Source organism: Cherax quadricarinatus, chromosome 33, assembly GCF_038502225.1.
Source record: "Cherax quadricarinatus isolate ZL_2023a chromosome 33, ASM3850222v1, whole genome shotgun sequence".
NCBI classification, from domain to species: domain Eukaryota; kingdom Metazoa; phylum Arthropoda; class Malacostraca; order Decapoda; family Parastacidae; genus Cherax; species Cherax quadricarinatus.
Window position 1 is genome coordinate 31,486,974 of NC_091324.1, and position 23,819 is coordinate 31,510,792.

At 37.7% G+C, this 23,819-nt stretch overlaps 2 protein-coding genes across 5 annotated transcripts in view; one reads left to right on the forward strand and one right to left on the reverse strand.

Moving 5' to 3' along the window:
• Plekhm1 (Pleckstrin homology and RUN domain containing M1) overlaps positions 1-18,401 on the forward strand; it is a 31,628-nt gene extending 13,227 nt beyond the window's left edge. Inside the window, exons 6-11 of one of the 4 annotated variants that reach the window (XM_053783918.2) lie at positions 1,735-1,853; positions 2,563-2,782; positions 4,448-4,579; positions 6,458-6,628; positions 11,712-11,815; positions 13,945-18,401. In XM_053783918.2, the coding sequence (XP_053639893.1) occupies positions 1,735-1,853; positions 2,563-2,782; positions 4,448-4,579; positions 6,458-6,628; positions 11,712-11,804 (735 nt within the window). In that variant the 3' untranslated portion in view covers positions 11,805-11,815; positions 13,945-18,401. Of the gene's footprint in view, positions 1-1,734; positions 1,854-2,562; positions 2,783-4,447; positions 4,580-6,457; positions 6,629-11,711; positions 13,507-13,944 lie in introns of those variants that run through there. The other 3 variants (XM_070091023.1, XM_053783917.1, XM_053783916.1) reach the window with 3 other exon arrangements.
• Positions 18,402-19,430: 1,029 nt separating this feature from the next.
• On the reverse strand, positions 19,431-23,813 carry LOC128693859 (chymotrypsin A). The gene is made up of 4 exons (XM_070091024.1): positions 23,743-23,813; positions 23,180-23,297; positions 22,748-22,866; positions 19,431-20,239 (listed from the first exon to the last, which is right to left on the reverse strand). Exons 1-4 carry the CDS (start codon positions 23,785-23,787, stop codon positions 20,057-20,059), a joined length of 465 nt encoding a protein of 154 aa, XP_069947125.1. The 5' UTR covers positions 23,788-23,813; the 3' UTR covers positions 19,431-20,056.
• Positions 23,814-23,819: the final 6 nt, after the last annotated feature.

Sequence of the window (23,819 nt, forward strand, 5' to 3'; positions counted from 1 at the left end):
GGAAGCAATCTCCCTCTCTTCTACACACCCTAACCTGAGCCTCACTATCCTCATAAAAACTCTTTACAGCATTTAGTAACTTACCACCTATTCCATATACTTGCAACATCTGCCACATTGCTCCCCTATCCACTCTATCATATGCCTTTTCTAAATCCATAAATGCAATAAAAACTTCCCTACCTTTATCTAAATACTGTTCACGTATATGCTTCAATGTAAACACTTGATCTACACATCCCCTACCCACTCTGAAACCTTGCTCATCCGCAATCCTACATTCTGTCTTGCCTCTAATTCTTTCAATTATAGCCCTACTGTACACTTTTCCTGGTATACTCAGTAAACTTATTCCTCTATAATTTTTACAATCTCTTTTGTCCCCCTTCCCTTTAAAGTTATTATGTATATTATACAGTGGACCCCCGGTATTTGATATTAATCCATTCCTGAGAGCTCATCGAATACCGATAATATCGAAAACCGAATCAATTTTCCTCATAAGAAATAATGAAAATCAAATTAATCCGTGCAAGACACCCAAAAGTATGAAAAAAAAAAAATTTACTACATGAAATATTAAGTGTAATGCAATAGAATAATTACAATAACAATAAAGTAATTGACACTTACCTTTAATGAAGATCTGGTGATGATTGATGGGATGGAAGGAGGGGAGAGGTGTTAGTGTTTAGAAGGGGAATCCCCTTCCATTAGGACTTGAGGTAGCAAGTCCTTTTCCAGGGCTACTTCCCTTCTTCTTTTAATGCCACTAGGACCAGCTTGAGAGTCACTGGACATCTGTCGCACAACAAATCTGTCCATAGAGCTCTGCATATCCCGTTCCTTTACGATTTGTCTAAAATGGGCCACAACATTGTCATTGTAATAGCTGTGTTAGGGTGATTTTCATCCATAAAGGTTTGCACTTTAACCCACTGTGCACACATTTCCTTAATTTTTGAAGTAGGCACAATGTATTCCACAACTGGTATAGGCTTCTCAGGGTTATCCCCAAACCCTTCAAAATCTTTCTTAATTTCCATACTAATTCTCACCCTTTTTACCACAGGGTTGGCACTAGAAGCTTTCTTGGGGACCATGGTGACTTATTTTGCAGAAACAAGCACCATACACAGTGATAATATGGATAATATGGAATGTACCGAATGTATCCTTAGATGCGCGCACACTGGCTGGCTTGTAAACACTGGCACACAAGGGGCAGTTCAGGCCACATGTGGACAGGTCTCGTACGAATCGTATCGAATACCGGGTTTTCAATCGAATATCGAGGAAAATTTTTTGTGATATAATGCATCGAATACCGGATTTATCGAATACCGATGCCATCGAATACTGGGGGTCCACTGTACATATGTGTATACTGTTTTTGTGTTAAAATGGCATCTAAGGAGAAAGTGTTGCAGATTAAAAGTGCTTCACCATATAAAATTTCAGCATGATACAGTATTTGTACAAAGGTGAATGACATTTAGGTGTGCATGCACAAAGCCCCTTAATGTGCAGAGCATTTCGAGCAGACTTGCCTTACACAGAAGATACTACAACATTGTATAACACTGTACTGTAATACAAAATGTAGATTTGAGTGATGTATTTCAGGGTTTTATGGGAACTGTTGTCTGGGCTTTTTTGATTGATGTACAGTGGGTAGATGAATAAGTACTATATATACAAGTTTAGAAAATTGCATCTCTTTAAAACTTTCAGGATACCAGTCGTCTTCTACCTCTGCTGACACGACTCACAAGTGAGGAAGGTCTCGACTCCCAACAGTATCAGTGCCATCAGTGTAAATCATATGTCGGAATGATTTATGGTAAACCAAGGTAATTTATTCATGTACATATACACTGTGTAGTTAAAAATAAATTGTCCCTCAGAGAAATTAAAGTTTGGAAATGATGCAGTAATATTTATTTCAGCAATATGCATTTTTTGGTAATTATCAGATTTAAAAACTAGTTTATTGTTGAATTTATTCTGTGGTCAAAACTGTGTACATAACAGAACATAGTACAGTACTGTTATTGTTATTGCTAATGGAACATAGTACAGTAATGTTATTGTTATTTCTAATGTCACTTTTGTGTTCCTTCACATGTATATTTAAGCTTCTTCCTGCTTCACTTGCATATAGTACTTTTCCTAGACGTTTCATGCAAGGGAAAAAAATATAACATTAACAACTTTGAGTGTCAGGGCTATTGAGTACCAGGGATATCTTGTGGTTGAAATATTGCATTTACTTTTGTAGTGATACTACTGATAGTTAGTACCAAACTCTGAAGTCAGGCTAGTGTGAGTGTTGATATATTGTACATAACTGAACTGAGTGTTTTAAGACTTGTGTACTGTAGGTAGTTGGTAATTAAAGATTTAAATTGCTTTTGATCATGTGATCCCACTGCAGCTGTGTGACAAAATGATGTACAAAAACAAGTTTGTAAGGAGTATTTTATATGTTGGTGTCTTACAGAGAGTGTAATAGCAGAATGATATACAAATATGAGTATCATGAATAATATTGCCTTACAGAGTGTGCAATTATGACTCGAGATATTACTGCTATGAGTGCCATGAGGATGAGACGGCATTGATTCCTGCTCGCATTTTGCATAACTGGGATTTTAGTGCACATCCTGTGTGCACGGCCAATGCTCGCTGGTTAGCTGCCATCCATCATCAACCATTGATTGATCTACGCACACTCAACCCTAAACTCTATTGTCATGTGGAGGATTTAGCTGAAATGCAGGTTTGATTGCTTTAATAATTGTTTCACCAGTTTGTTTTTAGCACTTGCCACCAATTTTGGTAACCCAAAAACAGACACAGGTCATGGAGAATGTACTTTATTTTCAGGTCACTGCTATTGTTCCTTCTCTCTCTTCTGTCTTCGGGGGATCAAGGGAAAGTAGTAATAGTAGTGGTGCACGAATGAAAAGGCACAATACCGTGACTGAAACAGTACACAAATAGCCCACACATAGGTGAATGAAACTTACAATGGCTTTTTGGTCCAACTTGGACCATTAACTAGTTACACAATTAATGAGATTCAACTGTGATAGTAGTAGTCTGTGAGGGACACCAGTAGTGGAGGATGGTATATCTTATCAGCATATTTCGTGGCAGTCTTATGAAAGTATATTTTATTATATGGTCCTATGTTGTAGAAATATGTTAACTGCCAACCTTTTGAATGACTGCATTGGAGGTGGCAGTGAGTGAATCCTTAATTCATCTTTGTCCACTTAAATCTGGTTCTCAGTAGATCAGTTAAGCATCTTCCTTATACATGTGATGCTTCTTTGTGTTTCTGGGTATGGCACAAGCATTGCTGATGTCATGACTTGTGAAATTGTAATAACATGATTGCAAGCAGGTCATGGAACTGGCCTGAGAGTTTCAGGCCTCTCTTGTCATAGGTTTAAGCCCCACCCTCTCTCTGATTTATTGCTGATGTCATTTGTGCTGCAGGCATTTTTATGTTCATTAATTCTTGCAGGCAAGTCTCTCCAGGTTTACTCCATATAAATCTTGTTACACTGCCCATGGGGGATGGTGGATATTCCTATTTATTTAGAGGAAACATTAAATGGAGTTTTTTCTTGATGAAGTCACCCAATTAAGTGGTGGCAGTAATGGCTCTTGCCAAAAATAGCCTTAAAGTCTCTACTCGTGTCACTGCTGCACTTGGATACCTCACCAAGAAAGTCTCCTTTTAATGTTTCCTTTTAAGAAAATAGGAGTATTCACCATCCTCTTGTGGGCAGCAATTAGGTTGACAGAGTGGTGAGGAAAGGATCACCAGGAAAAATTTCTTTTTGGGAAGAGATTTGTTCACAAGAATTAAGGAACAAATAACAGCTGCAGCAAGGATGACACCAGCAATGCTTGTCAAACACAGAAACATCTAGATAAATCCTACGAGTTGACAAAATGCTAAATTGATCCATTGGAAATCAAATTTAAGATGATGAATGTGTGTTGAAACTTCACTCGTTGCCATTTCCAACACTAATGTTAAAAGCAGGCAGTTTACTCCTTTATCACAAACATTGGGAGAAAGGCATCCTCATGTCCATGTGGCTCATTTTGGTATGTAATTTCCAGCTATGCACACTTGTTCTTGTTGCATTTCTGGAAAAGAACAGCTATCCTTGTCTATACCCTGTTGTATTTTGTATATCATGATCATATCTTTTCTTTCTCTGTATTCCTCAAGTAGCATTATACTTGGCACTTGCATTTTCTCTTTGCAAGTCATTACTCTCAATTCAGGCACCAGTCTTGATACATGACCTTGCTCATTCTTAAGTTTCACCTCGTGTTTGAATGTGAGCTTTTATCCTGTAGCGTGCAGACTGACACTTTAAACATCATTATTTACTTTAACAATTTGGTTTCATACACTCAGATGCTACGTACTCAGCTGTTGTATGTGCGAGCGTACTTGTTCACCTGTAGATCAGGTGTTGGGGAACAACTACGGAAGATGCTCTGGCCAAGAGAACATATGTATGAACATGTTCATCTCTACTCAGTTGCTGTGAGTATTGATACTTATATATTACATGCAGAGTGTTCAGGAGTGTAGAGGTACAGTACAGTCCCAGATAATATAGTACACAAAGATTTAACATTTCCAGTTCAGTGACCCAGTGAAAATTGTGTAAACCAAAAAGTGTACTTGTGTTACAAAAAGTGGAATATCATATGCTGTGCAACCTTCCATGGAGGTACTCCCTTATTAATGTGTATGTTATTATTTATGTAAGTGTGTAAAAGATGTATATATCATTATTTATATTAATGATGGTACTGTATATACATTCTGTATATAATTGTTTATGTAAGTGATGTGTGGTTGTATATACACCTACCATCGGACTTATGACCGAGCTTGGTTACGACTAACCGGTTGTAAGTCAAAATGGACGAAAGTCAAACCTTGCTACTGAATATCAGCATCACACTATGTAATGATTTTATTTTATTGTTTTATTTTGGTATTTCATTTTTTACTATACTTTTCATGCTGTTAGTACTGTATTTTATACTGTAAGGTTTGGGAGAAACACTGTATACAACACAGTTGTTTATTTCCCAGAACATCTGCATACAAAACATGGTCATAAGTCGAGTGGTTGTATGTTGAGCAGGTCGTAAGTCGGATGGTATATGTAATGTGTATAAAGTGCATGTTTGTTCATGCAAGTAATGTGTATAAATGATATTTCTTGTTTATTGATATAAATGTGTGTAAATTCTGTATGTTTATGTATGTGATAAATAAGAATGATTTATTTAAGTTAATACAAGTGATACGGAGAAAGACACATCTCAATCACTTCAACATGTTGATTGGAACAAGGCCTATGCTCTACAAGTGTCCTTTTCCACTTGTCGGTATCATACGCTGTGGAAAAACCTAAAGTTGTGTGATCATAGCTCACATTTTCAATACTATGCAATTTACATTCAGGCTTTCATTTTCAATAGAGGCATGCCATTTCCATTAAGGCATACCAGAGTGGAATTCATTTCCTTTGCGAAGCATCATGACAGGGAGGCAGGAAACTCATCATTACATATTGGGGAACTCCATTGTTTTGGAAGTGTGGTGAAGGGTGTAAGGGAGGGTGAATGGATGTAAACAAACAGTTTTCCACGTGGGTCAGTGTATCTGTATATGTAAAATATGATTTTTGCTTAGTGCTCATCTCATCTTTGGATATTTATCATGGCATCCAAATGGATTAGAAATTAAGCTGGTGAAGCAAGGAAGAAAATTAAGCATGAAACTATGCCTATTTAAAAAAATTAGAGGTGCAGTAATTGAGATGCTGAAGGGTGGTGCATGCATCGTGGAGATGGCATGAACATTTTGAGGGAGAGAATCAATGACTTGTTCTATACGAAACGATGAGCAATCCTCAGTGTGACACAGTGAAAAGAAAGAGGAATAGGTCATTACATCTAAATAAAACAAGGTCCCTAATGGGTCACAGCCACCCTCTTCACTCACTTCAGTGTGTTAACCACCAACCCAACTTGAAATTAAGAAATAAATACTGTAAAGTATTAAAGTAACCAATTTATAGCTGCATGTACTCTTTTTTTTTTTTTTTAACTGTCTGAACCTCTCTAAAGTTCAGGTATTTCACAGAGCATATGCTCATCCACAAAATTAGCTGGAAAGAAATACAGTGGTACTATTATCTTTTGAAGAATTGTGATAGTAAAAATTTTTTTTTTTTTTTTGAGGTCTGAGGAACACAACTCTGTTTTTCCCATATGTTTTTTAAGTCCATAAGCTGGGGAAACTATTGGTAGCAGTGTTCAGGAATGTAACCCTTGCAGATTGAATGCCCACTGTACCTTATATCCATACAAGTGATTTTTGTAACTGATGTATATGTTTCAGGACTTACAACTGGTGGCTAGTGGTCAACTTGTGCCTAGAGTAAGGCAAGCCGTCACTTTCGGACGTGAGCACATAAGCCAGTGTGAGGTTTGCTCTCCCCGAGGCTTCATTTGTGAGCTGTGTTCGGATACAGAAATCATCTATCCATTCCAGCTTGGCAATACATACACAGTTAGTACTTTTTATGTTTTTTTTATCTGTGGGGGAATGTGTACCCTGATACCAGTGAAGGGCTTCTAATCTATGGAATTGGAGCCACCATTCCCTGGATTTAATGTGATTTCCTCTCATTTTCCATATGGTCCTTATGGGTTTAGAACTTCCGTATCAGTATAATGCTTGTACTATATATTGAGCTTTCTCAGCAGTGAGATAAGAGGTACCATCAAAGGGTTTCCATACTTGAATTTTCATGCACTTTCTGGGTGAAATGTGACAGAGGGGCAGATCATGCTGCACAGTACACACTTTTTGTGAAGTACCATGGAGAGTTCAGTGTGGTTGTCCATTCTGTTGAGGTTAAATGGTCATGTTTTGTCATGTCAGTGCATTATTGCAAACATTTTGATAGCACCTTGTACATGAGAGATGATGATTAAATGTTTCCTATAGAATTTTCTGTCATTTCATGAATACCTGTTTGTGGTTATCTACTGTTTCCCTTTTTTTGTCACTTTATCTCGATGAGAGATAACCAGTGTGTTAAATAATTGTACATACAGTGCTAGTCACGGCATTATGCCGCCCAGTCCCCACACACATACCAAAACCCAAACACATACCATGAAGGATTATAATATTTGCACACTTATTGAGGTTTTAATACTTGGTGCTGCATCCTTTATGCTTAATCATGTCCCTCAGCCATGTAGAAAGACTCGCAAATTCTTGAGGGTTTGGGGAGGTATATTATTCCTTGCCTCCTGTAGAACAGCCTCCAGCCGTGGAATGGAACTGATATTCTTACCCAGTAAACTTCGTTTCACTATTGACCAGAGGTTGTCGATAGGGTTTAGGTCTGGGAAATTACCTGGCCAGTCATTAAAGAACCTCACTTCACAGTCTTTAAGCCACTGAACTACAGATTTGGCAGTATGACATGGTGCACCATCCTGCATAAAAACCGTAGCCCCACACTTTTCAACGCCTCAGGTAAATTGTCACACAATAACTCCAGGTAATTATACTGGTTCATATACAGTGAAAGTATAGTGGTACCAACACTCTTATATGGGTGTGAAGCTTGGGTTGTAAATGCTGCAGCGAGGAGACGGTTGGAGGCAGTGGAGATGTCCTGTCTAAGGGCAATGTATTGTGTAAATATTGTGCAGAAAATTTGGAGTGTGGAAATTAGGAGAAGGTGTGGAGTTAATAAAAATATTAGTCAGAGGGCTGAAGAGGGGTTGTTGAGGTGGTTTGGTCATTTAGAGAGAATGGATCAAAGTAGAATGACATGGAGAGCGTATAAATCTGTAGGGGAAGGAAGGCGGGGTAGAGGTCATCCTCGAAAAGGTTGGAGGGAGGGGGTAAAGGAGGTTTTGTGGGCAAGGGGCTTGGACTTCCAGCAAGCGTGCATGTGTGTTAGATAAGAGTGAATGGAGACGAATGGTATTTGGGACCTGACGAGATGTTGGAGTGTGAGCAGGGTAATATATAGTGAAGAGATTCAGGGAAACCGGTTATTTTTATATAGCCAGACTTGAGTCCTGGAAATGGGAAGTACAATGCCTGCACTTTAAAGGATGGGTTTGGGATATTGGCAGTTTGGAGGGATATGTTGTGTATCTATACGTATATGCTTCTAAACTGTTGTATTCTGAGTATCTCTGCAAAAACAGTGATGATGTGTGAGTGAGGTGAAAGTGTTGAATGATGATGAAAATATTTTCTGTTTGGGGATTTTCTTTCTTTTTGGATGGGAGATGGATGACTTGTTAAAAAAAAAAAAATACAGTGGACCCTTGGAATAAGTAACGTTTTTTTGTCAAAATGTTGGCTCGGCGAATGTCGCTGAACTCGGTATAAGTCATTCATCCGAAACGTGTCCGTGCGGCCCTGACACTCCATGTACAGCCAGTGAGGACAGTCCCATGCGTTCATACGATACAGTTTGTATTATTCCATTCTTTTTAGTGCTTGTAACTGCTAAATAAGCCACCATGGGCCTAAAGATAGCTACTAGTGCCAGCCAGCCCTTTGGTAAAGGGCTGAGAGAGGGGAGAATGTGCCTTTTTCAGTGATTCTTCAGTATGTACAATACTAAAGAAGCAGGAGTTGATAAAGGCTATAGTGCCAGCCAGCGATAAAGTGTAGTATTAACAGTGTAGCAAGTAAGTTAAGCGATTAATTGATAGAAAAAGGACAGCACAAAGCTGGCTCCTCCATTGTTGTTGGAGGTACATAGGGCTACTGACTAACATCGCCACCTTCACCACCACTACATAAGGCTTATCTTTGAGTGGCCCTTTTAAACCCATTATTTATTATGGGGAAAATTAATTCGGGAAAAGTCACTCTCTCTGGAACGGATTAATTACGTAATCCGGGGGTCCGCTGTGCTGGTTCTTGGGAAGCACAATGAGTTCACCAACACTCTGAGCACTGAAACACCCCCAAACCATGAGCGAGTCTGGGTGTTTGGTGGTCCCAAAGGTGTAGCATGGGTCTGGCTGGTCATTACCTCTCGGCCGGTCTGCATGTCTCCCACAGCTACAGGTGATGGTGAAGATTGCTTCATCACTCCAAATTACTTCAAACCACTGTTTAGGATTCTAGTGAAGATATTTCTTTGCATAATCCAACCTACGTTTCTTCTGTGAACTTGGAGAGCATCGGTTTCTTGACCTGGCGGTGACTACTGTAGCTCAGTTCTGACACATGTCTGTTAACATTTCTTACAGACACCTCTGAGAGAAGATGTGGGTTCTTTTCTTTCAATTCTCTAGCAGTTATCTTAGGTGTACTCTCTAACTGCTTCTTTAACACAGTTAAAGTACGAACAGATGTCTTCTTCGAGGGGCCAGGCTGATGTTTGGCAGATGGTAACTCGACACCACCACCAGCCTTGAAATGCTGCACCCAGTTCCTCAGTGAACTCTCTCTCACACCAATATTTTCCACAATTTCTTTCATCTGGTGCCCAGCTTTGTGAAGCCCTATGATTTGAGCTATAGTTTCGGGTGTTAAAGACTTCACTTTACCCATAATCAACCGTGTATAGCCCCAAAACCATAGGGAACACCGGACAAAAGATGAGGTGGATGAGAGACAAAAGTGCAATACTTCCTTTCACCACGGCAGCCACGTGAGCACTGAGGAGTCACTGTGGAGTGGCAGCAGACCGTGATGTCATGCTGATGGATGCTACCCAGCATAATGCACTGATGAAAAATTACCCACCCCCTGTATGGAAAGCCTTTGATTTTCGTCACAGCATTATGCCGGGGCACTCGCCCAGCATAATGCCGTGACTAGCACTGTATATTCTGAAGACAAGTTGCAAAGGTTGGTGGATGTATTTGGTAGGGTATGTAAAAAAAAAGAGATGAGGGTAACATTGAATATCAGATTAGAGGGAAAGAGCATGGAGAAAAGGAATGGAGAATTTAGATCCTGTGGAACTGACTAATGAAAGACAAAGTGAAAATGTTGGGTGGTGTGCTGAAGCATCTGTGGAAGGAGAAACGTTTTTCTATGGAGGCAAAAAAAAAAAAATAGGGAATGTACCAGAGTATACAGCAGTGGTAAAAACATGTTTGTGTGTGTGTGAGAGGCATGGATTTTGAATGCTACAGTGGAGGAGGAGGCTAGAGTCAGTGGAGATGTCATTGTTTGAAAGCAATTTGTGGTGTGAATGTCATGCAGAGAATTTGGAGCGTAGAAATTAAAGGGAGTCTGGGGGTCACCAAGGATATAATTTAAAGGGCTGATGAGAGGTTAAGGTGGTTTGGACATGTAGAGAGGTTAGTAAGGGATAGAATGACAAGGAGAGTGTATGAATATGGACTGAGGTAGGAGGGGTAGGAGTTGTCCCAGGAACAGTTGGAGGAAGGGGGTAAAAGAGGCTTGTGAGTCTTAGGGGTCTGAGCAGCCAGTGCGAGTGTTTTAGATAGGGGTGAATGGAAACAAGTAGTTTTTAATGGACATGATGTTGGAGTGTGAACAAGGTGACTTTTATGAACGGATTCAGTGAAAACTGGTTAACTGGACAAGTTCTGGAAGTAGGAAGGACTGTGCCTGCACTCAGGAGGAGGGGTAGGGATGTTGTAGTCAGAGGGTAATCTGAACTGTGATCTCGCACATCCCGCGAATGCAGGGTGATCCAACGAAAAAAACTTTTCACCAACTTACTTGAAGTGAGGGGATATTAACCACTTCTTTATTCAGTTACTAAAAAGTTACTGAAGAAAATTTTATATACTTTATATTTCATTATTTCCTAGGTAGTAGGTTGGTAGACAGCAACCGCCCAGGGAGGTACTACCGTCCTGCCAAGTGAGTGTAAAGCGAAAGCCTGTAATTGTTTTACATGATGGTAGGATTGCTGGTGTCCTTTTTTCTGTCTCATGAACATGCAAGATTGCAGGTACGTCTTGCTACTTCTACTTACACTTAGGTCACACTGCACATATAAACACACCCCTCTGAGTTTTCTCCTATTTTCTTTCTGGTTCTTATTCTTGTTTATTTCCTCTTATCTCCATGGGGAAGTGGAACAGAATTCTTCCTCTGTAAGCCATGCGTGTCGTAAGAGGCGACTAAAATGCTGGGAGCAAGGGGCTAGTAACCTCTTCTCCTGTATATATTACTAAATGTAAAAAGAGAAACTTTCATTTTTCCTTTTGGGCCACCCCACCTCGGTGGGATACGGCCGGTGTGTTGAAAGAAGATATTATTATTTGTTTTGTTTTATTACAATATAAAAATACTATTAATTTTTTTAATATAACTGCAAAATTTATCTTTTGTTTTATTTTAAAATGCTGTATGAATTAAATATATATTGATCCCATCCATAACACTGGATTGAAATTCATTGAGTATATTACGATAGCACCGTTTATTATAATTAAACCGTACAGCATTTTATCATTATACTGTAAAATTTTCTGTTTGTCTTGATGCTGCTGACATTCTCTTGGGCTTAAGAATTGAAGCTACTCCTCCCCTTCCTCAGATCAAGTGCTGTATGACCCTTATGGAGTTAACACTTCCCCATTACTATAATTAGCTCCTTAAATCTTAAAAATTGCAGTGTGCTGTGTGCTATGGGGTGTACCATGCCGTGTGCGCTCGAGGACGGAGGAAGTGTCCTCGCTGTGTTAGAAGAGCAGCCAGGGCAGAGTGACCAGAGCCAAGGTGAATGAGTATTTATAATGTGAGATTTTGTTTTGTCTCCACAAGAATTGCAAATTACTGTACTTAGAGTAATTAACTATGGGGTGTACAAGTTTCACTTAAAGACATAGATTTCATCATTATAACATACTCAAAACTTTTATATATAATCATACAAGTGATGTGTATAAATTTGGATCATCCTAGTTAGGTTGTAACTTGAAATTGTGAAAGGATTACATATATTAATACTAATAGTCACACACGAACATTTATGATTATTAACTTAAGAGAAGTGTGCCTTCTACTCTTAAATGTAAATATACTATATGTGCATTTCTCATTTTTAACAAGGTTGTAACTACATTAATTCATTCCTGTAAATTTTTCTGGAGTTGATTGTTCACAACTTGGAATCCATTTTTTCCCACAGACCCATGTTATAATCAGTGATGAGTTACTTAGCCATGATTTTCAGTATCTAATTTTATTTAGTTTTTAATTAAGAATATTTATCCATTGTTTTACATTCAGTACCATTCCTTAAATTAAACAATGTTTAACAAATATTATTAAATAGTTTAATGTGTACATGTTAAATAAACAGAACAGAGTACAGTACAGATGTGTAGGGGCAGATAGTGGCTGGACTGTCTTTCTCATACTTCCTCTTCATTCTCACCCTCTCTCACATCATATCTAAATACAGTACTCTTTACACATATTTAGCACTTTCTCACAGGTGTGAATGAATGTATGGTGTAAGATGACTGGAGTAATCCCCATCATTCCTTCTATACACACTCTTGGTCATCTTATTATTCTTCAGCCCCTTTTAATGCCTGAACTGCCTCAGTAACTCTTCAGCCCTCTAAATTATATCTTTGGTAACCCTACTCAGTCTTCTGAATTCTCTGCATAATATTCACACCACACATTATTTTCAAACATAATGTCTCCACTGCTTCCAGCCTCCTCCTCACTGCAACACTTAAAGACTATGCCTCACACCCACATAAAACTGTTGTACCACTATAGTCTGGGACGTTATTTTTTTTTTGCTTCCATAGATAAAACTTTTCTTTCTACAGATGCCTCAACACACCACCTAACTTTTTCCTCATGACTATTGTTTGGTTCACCTTGTCTTTCATAGACCCATCTGCCAACATGTCCACTCCCAGATATATGAATCTTCTTTCAACACACCGGCCGTATCCCACCGAGGCGGGGTGGCCCAAAAGGAAAAACGAAAGTTAGATATATGAATATGTGCATAAAATGAACATACACAAAGTATGAATGCATTTAATAATAAAACTAAGAAAAAATTCTTTAAATGAATTTGTTTGAATATTTGCAATGTTTATAACTGTGGATCATGTTTCAAAAGTAATTAATTCGTTCCTAAGTGTCAATATTATAAGTGCAGAAAATCAAGGTGGAAACCTACTGTATTTGATGTTTTACTAAAATGCGCAGCATTGTGTATCAATTTTTTTAATATTTTGATTACGAGTTTTCATTACATTATATGTAGAGTTTGAGTTTTCACTAAATCACACCTTATGTTATGCCAGACATATTCTTTGAGATTTCTAGTGCAGCACCTAAGGACATATAACTGTGCAGTAAGGAAAATGATCATCAGTATATTTATGTATATTTGTTAAAAGTATTCACACAATAAAGGTAGTTTCTCTTATATCAAACCTAATTGTATTTATATCCCAGCAAGGAAATATGTCAGATGTCTTCAAAAATTGGAATGTGCTGTATTTGGGATTGTTCAGCACATTGCCTTCATTTGCTAATTTTATTTTTTTTGCCATACCAGTTATTTTGCACAAAGGCAGGGTGGCCCAAAACAGAAACACATTGACTCTCATTTGATAGTTTCCTTGCCAGAAGTACACAGACATCACAATTTAAATGGTTATCCGAACAGCAGCATCCCTACCCATCCTTCTGGGTGCAGGCACTTTTAAAGAAAATGTATAGCAGTTCCAGATAAAACACATGTAAGATCATCAAACCAAGGCCTTGCAGTGGTTGGGTTGGAGGGTTTGGAAATGTGGGATACATTAACATGGTATGTAACATTCAAGACTGATGATAGGTTGGCTACTTACATTTCTTGTATTTTACAGATAACACTTCAAATTCCTTTGCATGTGAGAGGAGTAATATTGGAGAAAAGATTTCAGAGAAGTAGCCATGAGGAGGTTGAAGGTAACTCGAACTTGACATTGCTTGCGAAGAAAAAAACATTAAAAAATAAATTTTTATGGTTTAGGACATTCCAAGTAAACTCGAATATATTAACTACAAGTGCTTAAATTTTACAGCTCCAATATATTTGAATGGGCAGGCTACTAGTTTATTATCAAATGTTAAACCAAGCATAGCTAAGTTAATGTCACCAGGATGTTTGAGTTGAAAATCACACAAGATTTCTATGACATTGATTAATATTTAGGTGATAATTTTCAATCGTTTAACATGACTGCTTATTTATCTCAAAGGCTATAGATCGTTCAGTACTGAAACGTTTTCAGAGTTACAAGTATAGCACTTGCAAATGGAACCAAGGTACTTGGCTAAGAAAACACTGTTTACTCATCAAACATAGTTATTATTTATACACAAACCAATTTACATAATTCTTTATACATTACAGGCAGCATTTGTCACATGTTCTTCAGAATAGTACACTTTCATTGGAAGAAGCAGGGGTACAACAGTATCATGACAAATTAAGATAAAATTAGTATGGTCAGACACAAGGTGATGCCATTCTTGGCCACTACAGTTAATCTATTAGCATAAATATTTTTCATGTAGTTGATTTTGATAGGTATGGGTACACTTAAATTTAGAATAATTGTATGTAATGGCAAAGACTACTGGTTTCGTAGCCTTAAGTTAGTTTTTAATTTATATGTTAGTAATTAAAAATTTGAACATATTAAATATTAGTGTACTGAATTGTGTAATTTTTAATTCAAAACAGATACTTGTATGTACACCCTGCGAATTTGCTTAATATCTAAGAAAATATCGCATATATTATAAATGGTCAATACAATCGGGCATTCAACAAAAATATTTCACAATATTTTAGGCATTACACAAAACTGCCATATTACATCAACTTTCTCAGGAGAAATCAGAGTACAGCTCCACATGTTGGTGTAACATCTCTGACAGATCCTGTGTTCATACATCCCTAAGTCACCCTGCACATAGAGCATACTGGATGCCTGCTTGTTCCACTAATATTACACATATAAAACAGCTCCACCTAGCATTATAGACTAGAGTGAAAGTTCTACCTAGTCAGTCCTATATCATTAGTGCTCATAGCTCAGTACGACGTAAAAGGCCGGTCAGGTCTTCCAGAGTCGAATACTGTATGTGGCTATCTCAGAGCCCATTAATTTTGAAATTTTTTCAGTTTTGCTATTTATTCATTTTGTAATGTGATGCTACTTACAATCTTTTGACAACTTTATCTGTAATAGAGATATGTGAATTGTACAATATTATAAACATTGCTTGTTGGACAGGGCAGGCATGTTGAATTATATAGAACAAAAACATTTCACATTTTATTACATTTTTTATTAGTTCATGCTCATAATTACTGTATATACAAACTGTAAGTCATATTTTAACTGTACAATAGTATAGGGCAAATATGGAAAAGCAACTTAAATTGCCAGTTATCCTCATCAAAGATTGTGTTTAAAAGAATTAATTATTTAAAAACAGTCTTTAACAAGCATTTAGGAAGATTTAAAAAAGTTTTCATATACATGTATATATTTGTGTATATGCAAATTGTGATAAATTTAAATGGTTAAAATCGTTATTAACTGTCTGTCAATAGCTCAAAGTTCTTACTCATTTATTTTCTGACATTTTAAATTTTTTTTTTTTTAGAGAACATGTATGTGAGATTACCTCTTTGTAGTTACAGAAGCTAAACTGAACTCCTGGTGTCTCATCTTTAGTATGTACATTGTAATTTTTGAAAATTTACCATTGTAGCTCATTACATTGTTCTGCTTCTCTTCAAAAACTTCCTTTTTTTTTTTTTTTTTTTTGGTCAATTCTTTTATATTATTTTATAATCCTGAATGTGTTTATCTTGCCTCATTCTCTTCTGTCAGTAAAGATGGTATATCCAGTTTTTAACTTTGGGAGTAGTTTTGTGGAAAATCTTTAGACTTCATTTAAAGTGTTTTTTGTGTGTGGACACCATAATAGCATTGCATATTTCAATTTTGGTGTAATATATGTAGTGGCAGATTAAGAGCAAAAGGGTCCTGGAGGAACACACATACCTTGTACATGTATATGCAATAGATTTATCCATTAATATCGTATGCTTACAATTACTCAGTGATGGATAAGATATATAAATTTGGAGAAAAGACGCTTTCTCCATTGAAGCAATTATGTGAAATGAAGCTCCATTTCACATAAAAACTGCTCCTTTAGCTAATTTGCCACTAAGTATGTTGTGAGCAGTTTTTTAATTCATCCACATCTCTAAGTAGCATTCAAAACTAAGGGTTCCTCACTATTTAGTTTGTAATTTCCTGGTGACAGTTGTCATTGATGACTCCTAGGTCCTTTTAATACCTTTAGTGTTCTGTTACACAGTTTATATTGTGTGTGTGTCTGGCATGTTTCACATTAACTTGCTTCCATTATATAACATTAGATTTCATCATCTTGATCCACTTAATTAGTTTAATCTTCCTGTAATCATACACAGTTGCTTATCTTGTATAAGGTTGTGCATTATCAACAGATATATTCATGTACCATTGTTCATAATTCCCTGCCACCTCCCTTGAGCATAAGACCAAGGCTAGTAATCAAAATGTAGCAAGTTTTCTGTATGTTATATCACTTGGCTTCTCCAGTTTATTCCACTTTCCTAGTGCCTTCGAGACAAAGCACTTTTGGACATCCTGTGATTGTGTGTTTTATTGGCCATATTAATTCCCAGGTATCTTGTAAATGATCAGGTCTTCCATTGTCTTTATTATGGGATTGTCAGTTTCTCCTAATAATGTACCCCTCTTAGTTCTGGGACTAATACAGATACAAAATTTTGCATCTCTCAAAGCTTTTGAGCATGTTTAATCAGGTGGGGGACTCCAAGCTGGCACTGCACATTCGAAAAAGAGCCTGATGTACTGTGTGTACAAAAATCCTAAAAGACCATTGTCATTTCTGAGGGTCATTCCAAGATTTGTTAACCTCACATAGGCTGGCAAGTTGTATGATTTACATTCTTATCCGCCAATATGTTCAGTGTGATATTCACTCTTGCCTTTTTTGTCCATGCCTGTAGTTTCACACCTCTCAGTCTGTATTGTCTCTGGTCTCTTCTTCACCAAATTTCATGACCTTGAACTTGGCAGCTAGTTGCTTCACCATCCCTGTAACATCTAAATCTAGCTGAAGGTCCTCATTTATGTACTAATCTATATGTGATTGCAGGGGTTGAGTTTTAGCGTCTGTATGCATGCAGCCCATCCTCCTAATCAGTCTGTACTTTACTGTTGCTTAGGTGTGTAACTGACATTGGAATGAAAAGTGATTATTTGACAGACCTTTTGAGTCCCACAATAATAGAAATTTTTATTAATAAATGATCTAGAAAGACCCAACCTTGTATAAATCAAGAATTTAGCTTTAAAACAGTAAACAAGTTTACACTTTTAGGAGGACGGGCTGGTGTGTGTTAAGATACAAGTTTGATTTCTTTATTGACGAAATGGCTTCAGTTGTGATGGAACCTGGTCAGTCTCATCTCTTAGCTTAACGCAGAGGACAGGAAGTGAGGTGCAGCAGCTTAGAGATTAGGTCACAGGTAAACTGGGCCCACTAGTAGAAGTAGGTCATTCTAAACAGTTGTGAGCAATAGTTTTTTTTGAAGACATCCCCTGTACTAAGATGTCATGATGTTACTGTGTTACGGGTATTACAAATAGTATACAATATGGGCATATTGACATTGCAAGTCTTGTCCATTAACTTGGCATTATTGTATACCATAATACTTGTCTGACACATCAGCACCATGGTATTTTGGTACAGACGATGTCTTAAGCTCTAGTTCTAATGCTGTAGCATGCCTTGTTTCCACTTCTGGACCCAGTTCACTTGTGACACCTCCTGGCTGCTACACCTCACTTCCTGTTCCATTACACAAGTTACCTGGCCTCATGCCTCTGATTTAGGCTAAGGCTGACCATCTTGCATCAACGTTGAGGGAATGATTCCAAGAAACTTCCCGTCTCCAGGATTGTAATTCGTCTCTGTATTCGAGACGAATTACAATCCTGGAGACGGGAAGTTTCGTGGAATCATTCCCTCAACCTTGATGCAAGATGGAGACACGAAGTTATGCAGGCAAAATATTTTGTCAATAAAGAACCTGTGTCGATGTGCCTGAGAGTCGAGAGAATTATGCATTTATCAAGAATTATTACATCAGAAAATAAGTGAGTGTGAATATTTGCTTTAATATTAAAAAAAAAAAAAACTGTCCAGTTTATGAATACATACATGAACTGTTAAGATACTGGACATAATGGTACAAATGCATTCCAGATTGAGCAAAGTCATTTCACTGTAATAAACCTTATGTGATCTTTTTCACTGTCAATAGTATAAAGGTATTAACTTAAATTAATTTTTTTATATATATTTCAAGTTGTTCTTGCAGTAAAAAAAAAGTATTCATACAAACCTGATATTTTATTACTTTTAACAAAACCATACAGAGCATGAAAACACTTTACTACTAAAAATCTTGTATATGTGTTTCTTTACAACAGGTCATTGTAAGATTATAAAATGTCTCTGTAGTCAGAGATTGTTCACACAACCAAAAGCAAACCAGCTTCCTGTACAACATTTATTGACACATTTGTAAACAATAGAGCAGTCTTGAGACATAGATGCCGATGTTTCATTATTCACGCTATCAGCAGTGTGTGTGAGTGTATATGCTGGTGGCAATTATAAGATTACAATGCAGTGTCTTATAATTTATACTGCCAGCTATACTTAGTCTCTGGAAAAAAAAAAAAGGGACAAATAAAAAGTTTGCTGCCAATTGTGTAACAAACAGAAAGGATTATAAACATAAATGAAAGCAAAGAGTATGACGACCAGATACTGATTCAAATTTTCCTGGTAAAGCTCATGAAACTTTTGTAGTTTATGTATCATTTTATTTTTTCCAGAGACTATAGGTGGCACTATGAGTCAGACAAGCAAGTGTGACATTACACTTGTAAAGCACATGTAGACACAGAACCATCAGCAAAAGTAGCCATAGGGCCACTAGCACACATGCTGTCCAGTTATTCATGGACACATTTATAAACATACTTCCACACAGCCAGAGGACAAATAGCACACACCATCTAGATGCAGCAACTATGGAACCATCAGGAGATACCATCTACATCATCCCAAACTATGAGAATGCATGGTGGTTAGGTGTAGTCACAAGAATGCCAACCTATACATGTTTTACAGTGTTCATAAGCTGACAGGAAATAGGCAAGGCTCCCAAAACTATGACTACTCTACCACTAAGCACAACACATTGAGTATGGGCCCATCTCGTCCTGCAGTTTTTTTTTTTCTAAAAATTAACCTTAAATTATAATTGATAAACACTTTTTATGTATTCATGCTTGAAGCTATTGTAGAGGTCTTTAAAAATAACGAGAATATGGAGTCTACAAGGTATTGTGCAATCAAATAATAAACTCTGTCATTTAACATAACAATCACACTTTATTAAATTTTTTAAATTCTCTACATCAAAGTAACAATAAATCCTTTTCGATAAATATTTATAAACCCCTATGTCAATATCAAACTATGATTCTTGAGATATGTATTTGATATGGTTGTTCCGAGATCAAATTAACTATGATGACATGTCTAGTATTTGATATGTAAATAGACACCTCCAGTAAAAAGTGTGGTGGTGTGCAAGCACATGTCAGTACAGGTATCCCTTGCTGTGTAGATGTCACATCCAAGCACAGCTCAGTTGAATTACATCACACACAGCTTTGATTCCAGAGACGAACATAGATAACAACCCGCAGGAATTTACATAAACATTTTTACATGTCTTCAGGCAGGGTGGTTGTGGCAGGTAGGTCCCTAAGGTACAGACCCTACGGAAGTGAGAAGACTGATCCTTTTTATGGGTTATGAATTACGTTGGAAAGCTGCAATAGTTTTTTTGATCCACCTGACTGTTGCAGCAGTAATATCATCATATATGCGTGGACGTGATCCCTGGAAGCAGCCTGTATGGGATGTGGCTACTCCAACTATTTCCCACCGTCCAGCCCATTCACACAGTAGACCACCACCGCTCATTTCCTCCAACTGAAAACAAAATAATAATAAGTTTCATAATGCATTCCTTGCCAGTTTAGGACTTAGTTATGATTATTATAATCATAATGCATTAAGATCGGTCAGGTAAAACAAGAGGAGGTTGCTATGAATATATCCAGTAAATGCAAGACACTCCCAGTAGCTCTTGTAAAGACTAAACAGAATACCAGTGCTTCACCCCTGCAGGGTGGTCTTTTTATGTCTGTGTGGGAAGGTCTTTGATCCAAGTAAATGAATCTGTCCTCCCTTTCCTTGGATCTAATCAGATTACCTATTTCCCAGCTGCTCTGAGCTGATTACCCTTGTGGCTTAGCGCTTCTTTTTGATTATAATAATAATCTGAGCTGATTATTTTAGTTTTCCTCATAATTACTGTGTGGTTTGATACTAAAATGTGAGTATAATTTTCATCTTTATGACAATAGTTCCCTCATGGAAGGTTCCTTGATGTTGGCAAAGTTTTAGTGTGGGATACATTTTTCATGTTTATTACTAGCATGTACCAGTTTTTTCACTAGCTCCAGGGCACTTGGCTTAGCTTGAGGGTAGAGGACACCTGACTAGGGAACAAGGTGGATGAAATGATGTACGTAGTGGGAAAGCATGTTACTGGTTCAGAAGGTGTTGGGTAGAGGACTTTATGTCTATGCACATGGTACAGAGGGAAGGGAAAGATATACAAGCCTTGTCCTCATCAGGAACATAATATAGGTATGCTAATTGTACCATTTACTCTAGCATCTGCCCTACAGAAATATTCCACCCATGGGTGATATATAATAATGGTGAAATATGTTCCATATTTTGGCAATGGGTGTTCAGAGTAAATAAGAGAAAGGCATTAGACGTTTTCCCTTCCCTCCAGCGTGTGTCAGGGTTCTTGCTCACCTTCTTAAAATGTGTGAGCAAGACCCCCCCCCCCCAGCACACATGATCCAATAGAAGGAAGAATGCCTAGTGATTTTTTATTTACCTTGGACACCACATGCCACAGGAAATTCATTACACTCCAATATATAACCTAAGGGGTGGGACATTTATACAAGGCAGAAGAGAAAACAGCACAACTTGAGTACTCTTTGTTCCTGACAAGGACCAGACTTCAATTAATAGTCAATGAGGCAGATGGCCTCTTTGCACTACCTTCCATAACTTCTTCTCCATACCATATGAAGGGGCCAATACATAAAATTCCTCTACCCAATACCTCTTGGACTACAGTATGCTTTCCTGCCACCTATGTCATGGCATCCACTTTGCTGATCCCCTGGCCATACAAGCACCTATGACCTGGTACACAAACTGGTTTAAGTATCTTAGTGTATTCTTGAGGTTTTAATAGAAAACAGCAACATGTCATCATTAAAGAAAAGGCATAAATGTACCCCACATCACAAGGTTCTTTCTTCAAGGTATTGGACTTGTCCTTCCCTTGGATCGAACCTCGTTGCCTCCCATTTTCCAGGGGCTGTACGAGCTCTGTGGATGTACCACTCCCCCTAAATGTAATAATCTGTAACTATTACATTTACAGGGAAGCATTATATTTGAGGGGTCATATAGCACCTGGAGTGTGGGAGGCATTCAGGTTCAATCCAAAGCAGAGGAGGGGAGGTCCAATTCCTTGAATTAAGAGCCCCATATCGGCATCAAGGAGCCTCCCTTGGGGGGACCAATCTACGATGATAGTGTTGGGCTTCAAAGAAGGAACTGTTATAAAAATTACAATGTGTATACAAGTTTGTTATATGTATGCATGTATATTTAATTCTTATTTACATAATGTACAAATAAAATCTTGAAAACTATTATAGAATACATGGCAACAGTTTAAGCAAGATCAGTCATTCATGCTTATTCCAATTTAGGCATGTGCAACACTTAATTATCTTTATTAAGTGTTACACATGCCTAAATTGGAATAAGCATGAATGACTGATCTTGCTTAAACTGTAGCCTGCACAGCAGGCTTCTTCAGTTGAATACAAGCAATTATAATGCTGGTGACAGTAGAAGGGTAATTTTGGGGTGATAAGTCCCTCCACCTTGATAAGGGGTTAATCCCTGACCACTACCAATCAAGGCTGAGGGACTATTGTCTTAAAACACACTGTCCCCTTCTACCATCTCTCCAGTGTGTTTTAAGGTGATAGTCTCTCAGCCTTGACTGGTAGTGGACAGGTTAAGGGATTAACTACCTATCAAGGTTGAGGGACTTATCACCTCAAACTACCATTCCACTTCTACTGTGGTCAGTGTTATAATTGCCTGTATTTGCTTGAAGAAGTCTGCTGTGCAGGTGAAATGTTTCAACATTAAAGAAACCCAAGAGTTACTCATCAACTTATTGGTATTGTGTGCTATCCTTAACAATTCCTGTTTATAATGGACATTGGCAAAGGTACCAAGCTGATAAAATATATATATATAATGATACAAATACATAGTTTATCATAAACTTTCTAAAAGATAATATTGCACATTAGGTCAACTCACAAGACATCTGTCTGTGGGTGCTGTTTGTTGAGCACAAATGGTCTTCTCTTTAGAGCCGTCCAGGCGGTGACATACCTCCCCAGCAGTCACTGTCACAGATAACTCCACCAGAGGATCACCTGTGTGTGTATATATACATTTTTGTAAATATATCCTTAATGGGTTACAAACTCTATCCACAATTATTCAATTCATAGTTCTCACAAGTAACGAAATTCAAATGCATTTGATATACTGTACTGATGCATTACTTGCTCTATGAGGAAGGTTTGCAGAAGGTAGCGCTTTATGACTTACAGCTTCAGTACTGTCCCACGAATATAATATGAGTCTTCCAAATATCATATTACAAATGAGAAAGATTTATTGGCTAAAAATTCCATTATGTAGATAGTGTTGGATGAAAGCAGTTTTAATGAGGATTGTACTTACGTCTGACACCCCAACCTAGACTTCGACATCGGCGCTTGGAGAGCTGAGACACAGTAGAGTGGGATCCCAAACATGCTGGACGCACGTAATCACTGAGTTCTACCTCAGAATCGGCAAGCTGCAATACATCTAGCTAGATTAATGTAAAGTTTCAGGTGAAAGTTTTTTGCACAACTAAAAGACTCTGGACAATTTGTTATGAAGGTCTGTATATATGTGGCATGCAATATTTAATTATAGCTTTTTCACAACCAAGCTCTTGAACCACAGGGCAAAGGAAAAAACCCTTAAAAAATTAACTATAAAAAACTGGCATTAAGATGGGTTGAGGTTTAAGGAATGATGAGGTAGATATGTTGTATTTAGGTATGTCAGGAAGGTGGGGATAGTTGGGCAAGTAGTAACTTGGAAGTAAATTCACAAGTGTAACTCAGTGGTAGTGAGGGTGGTTGTAACGATGGAAAGAGGACTGGTGTGTGGTGGTTTAGTGATGAGAGAGAACTGGTGTGGTGATGAGAAGGCTGGTTGTGTGGGTGAGTTGCATGTGGCATGTCCTGACTCACCTTAATGAGGACAATCTGGCTACCCTCCACCGGAGACTTAACCATGCCCACAATGAGCCTCTCCTGCACCCATGGCG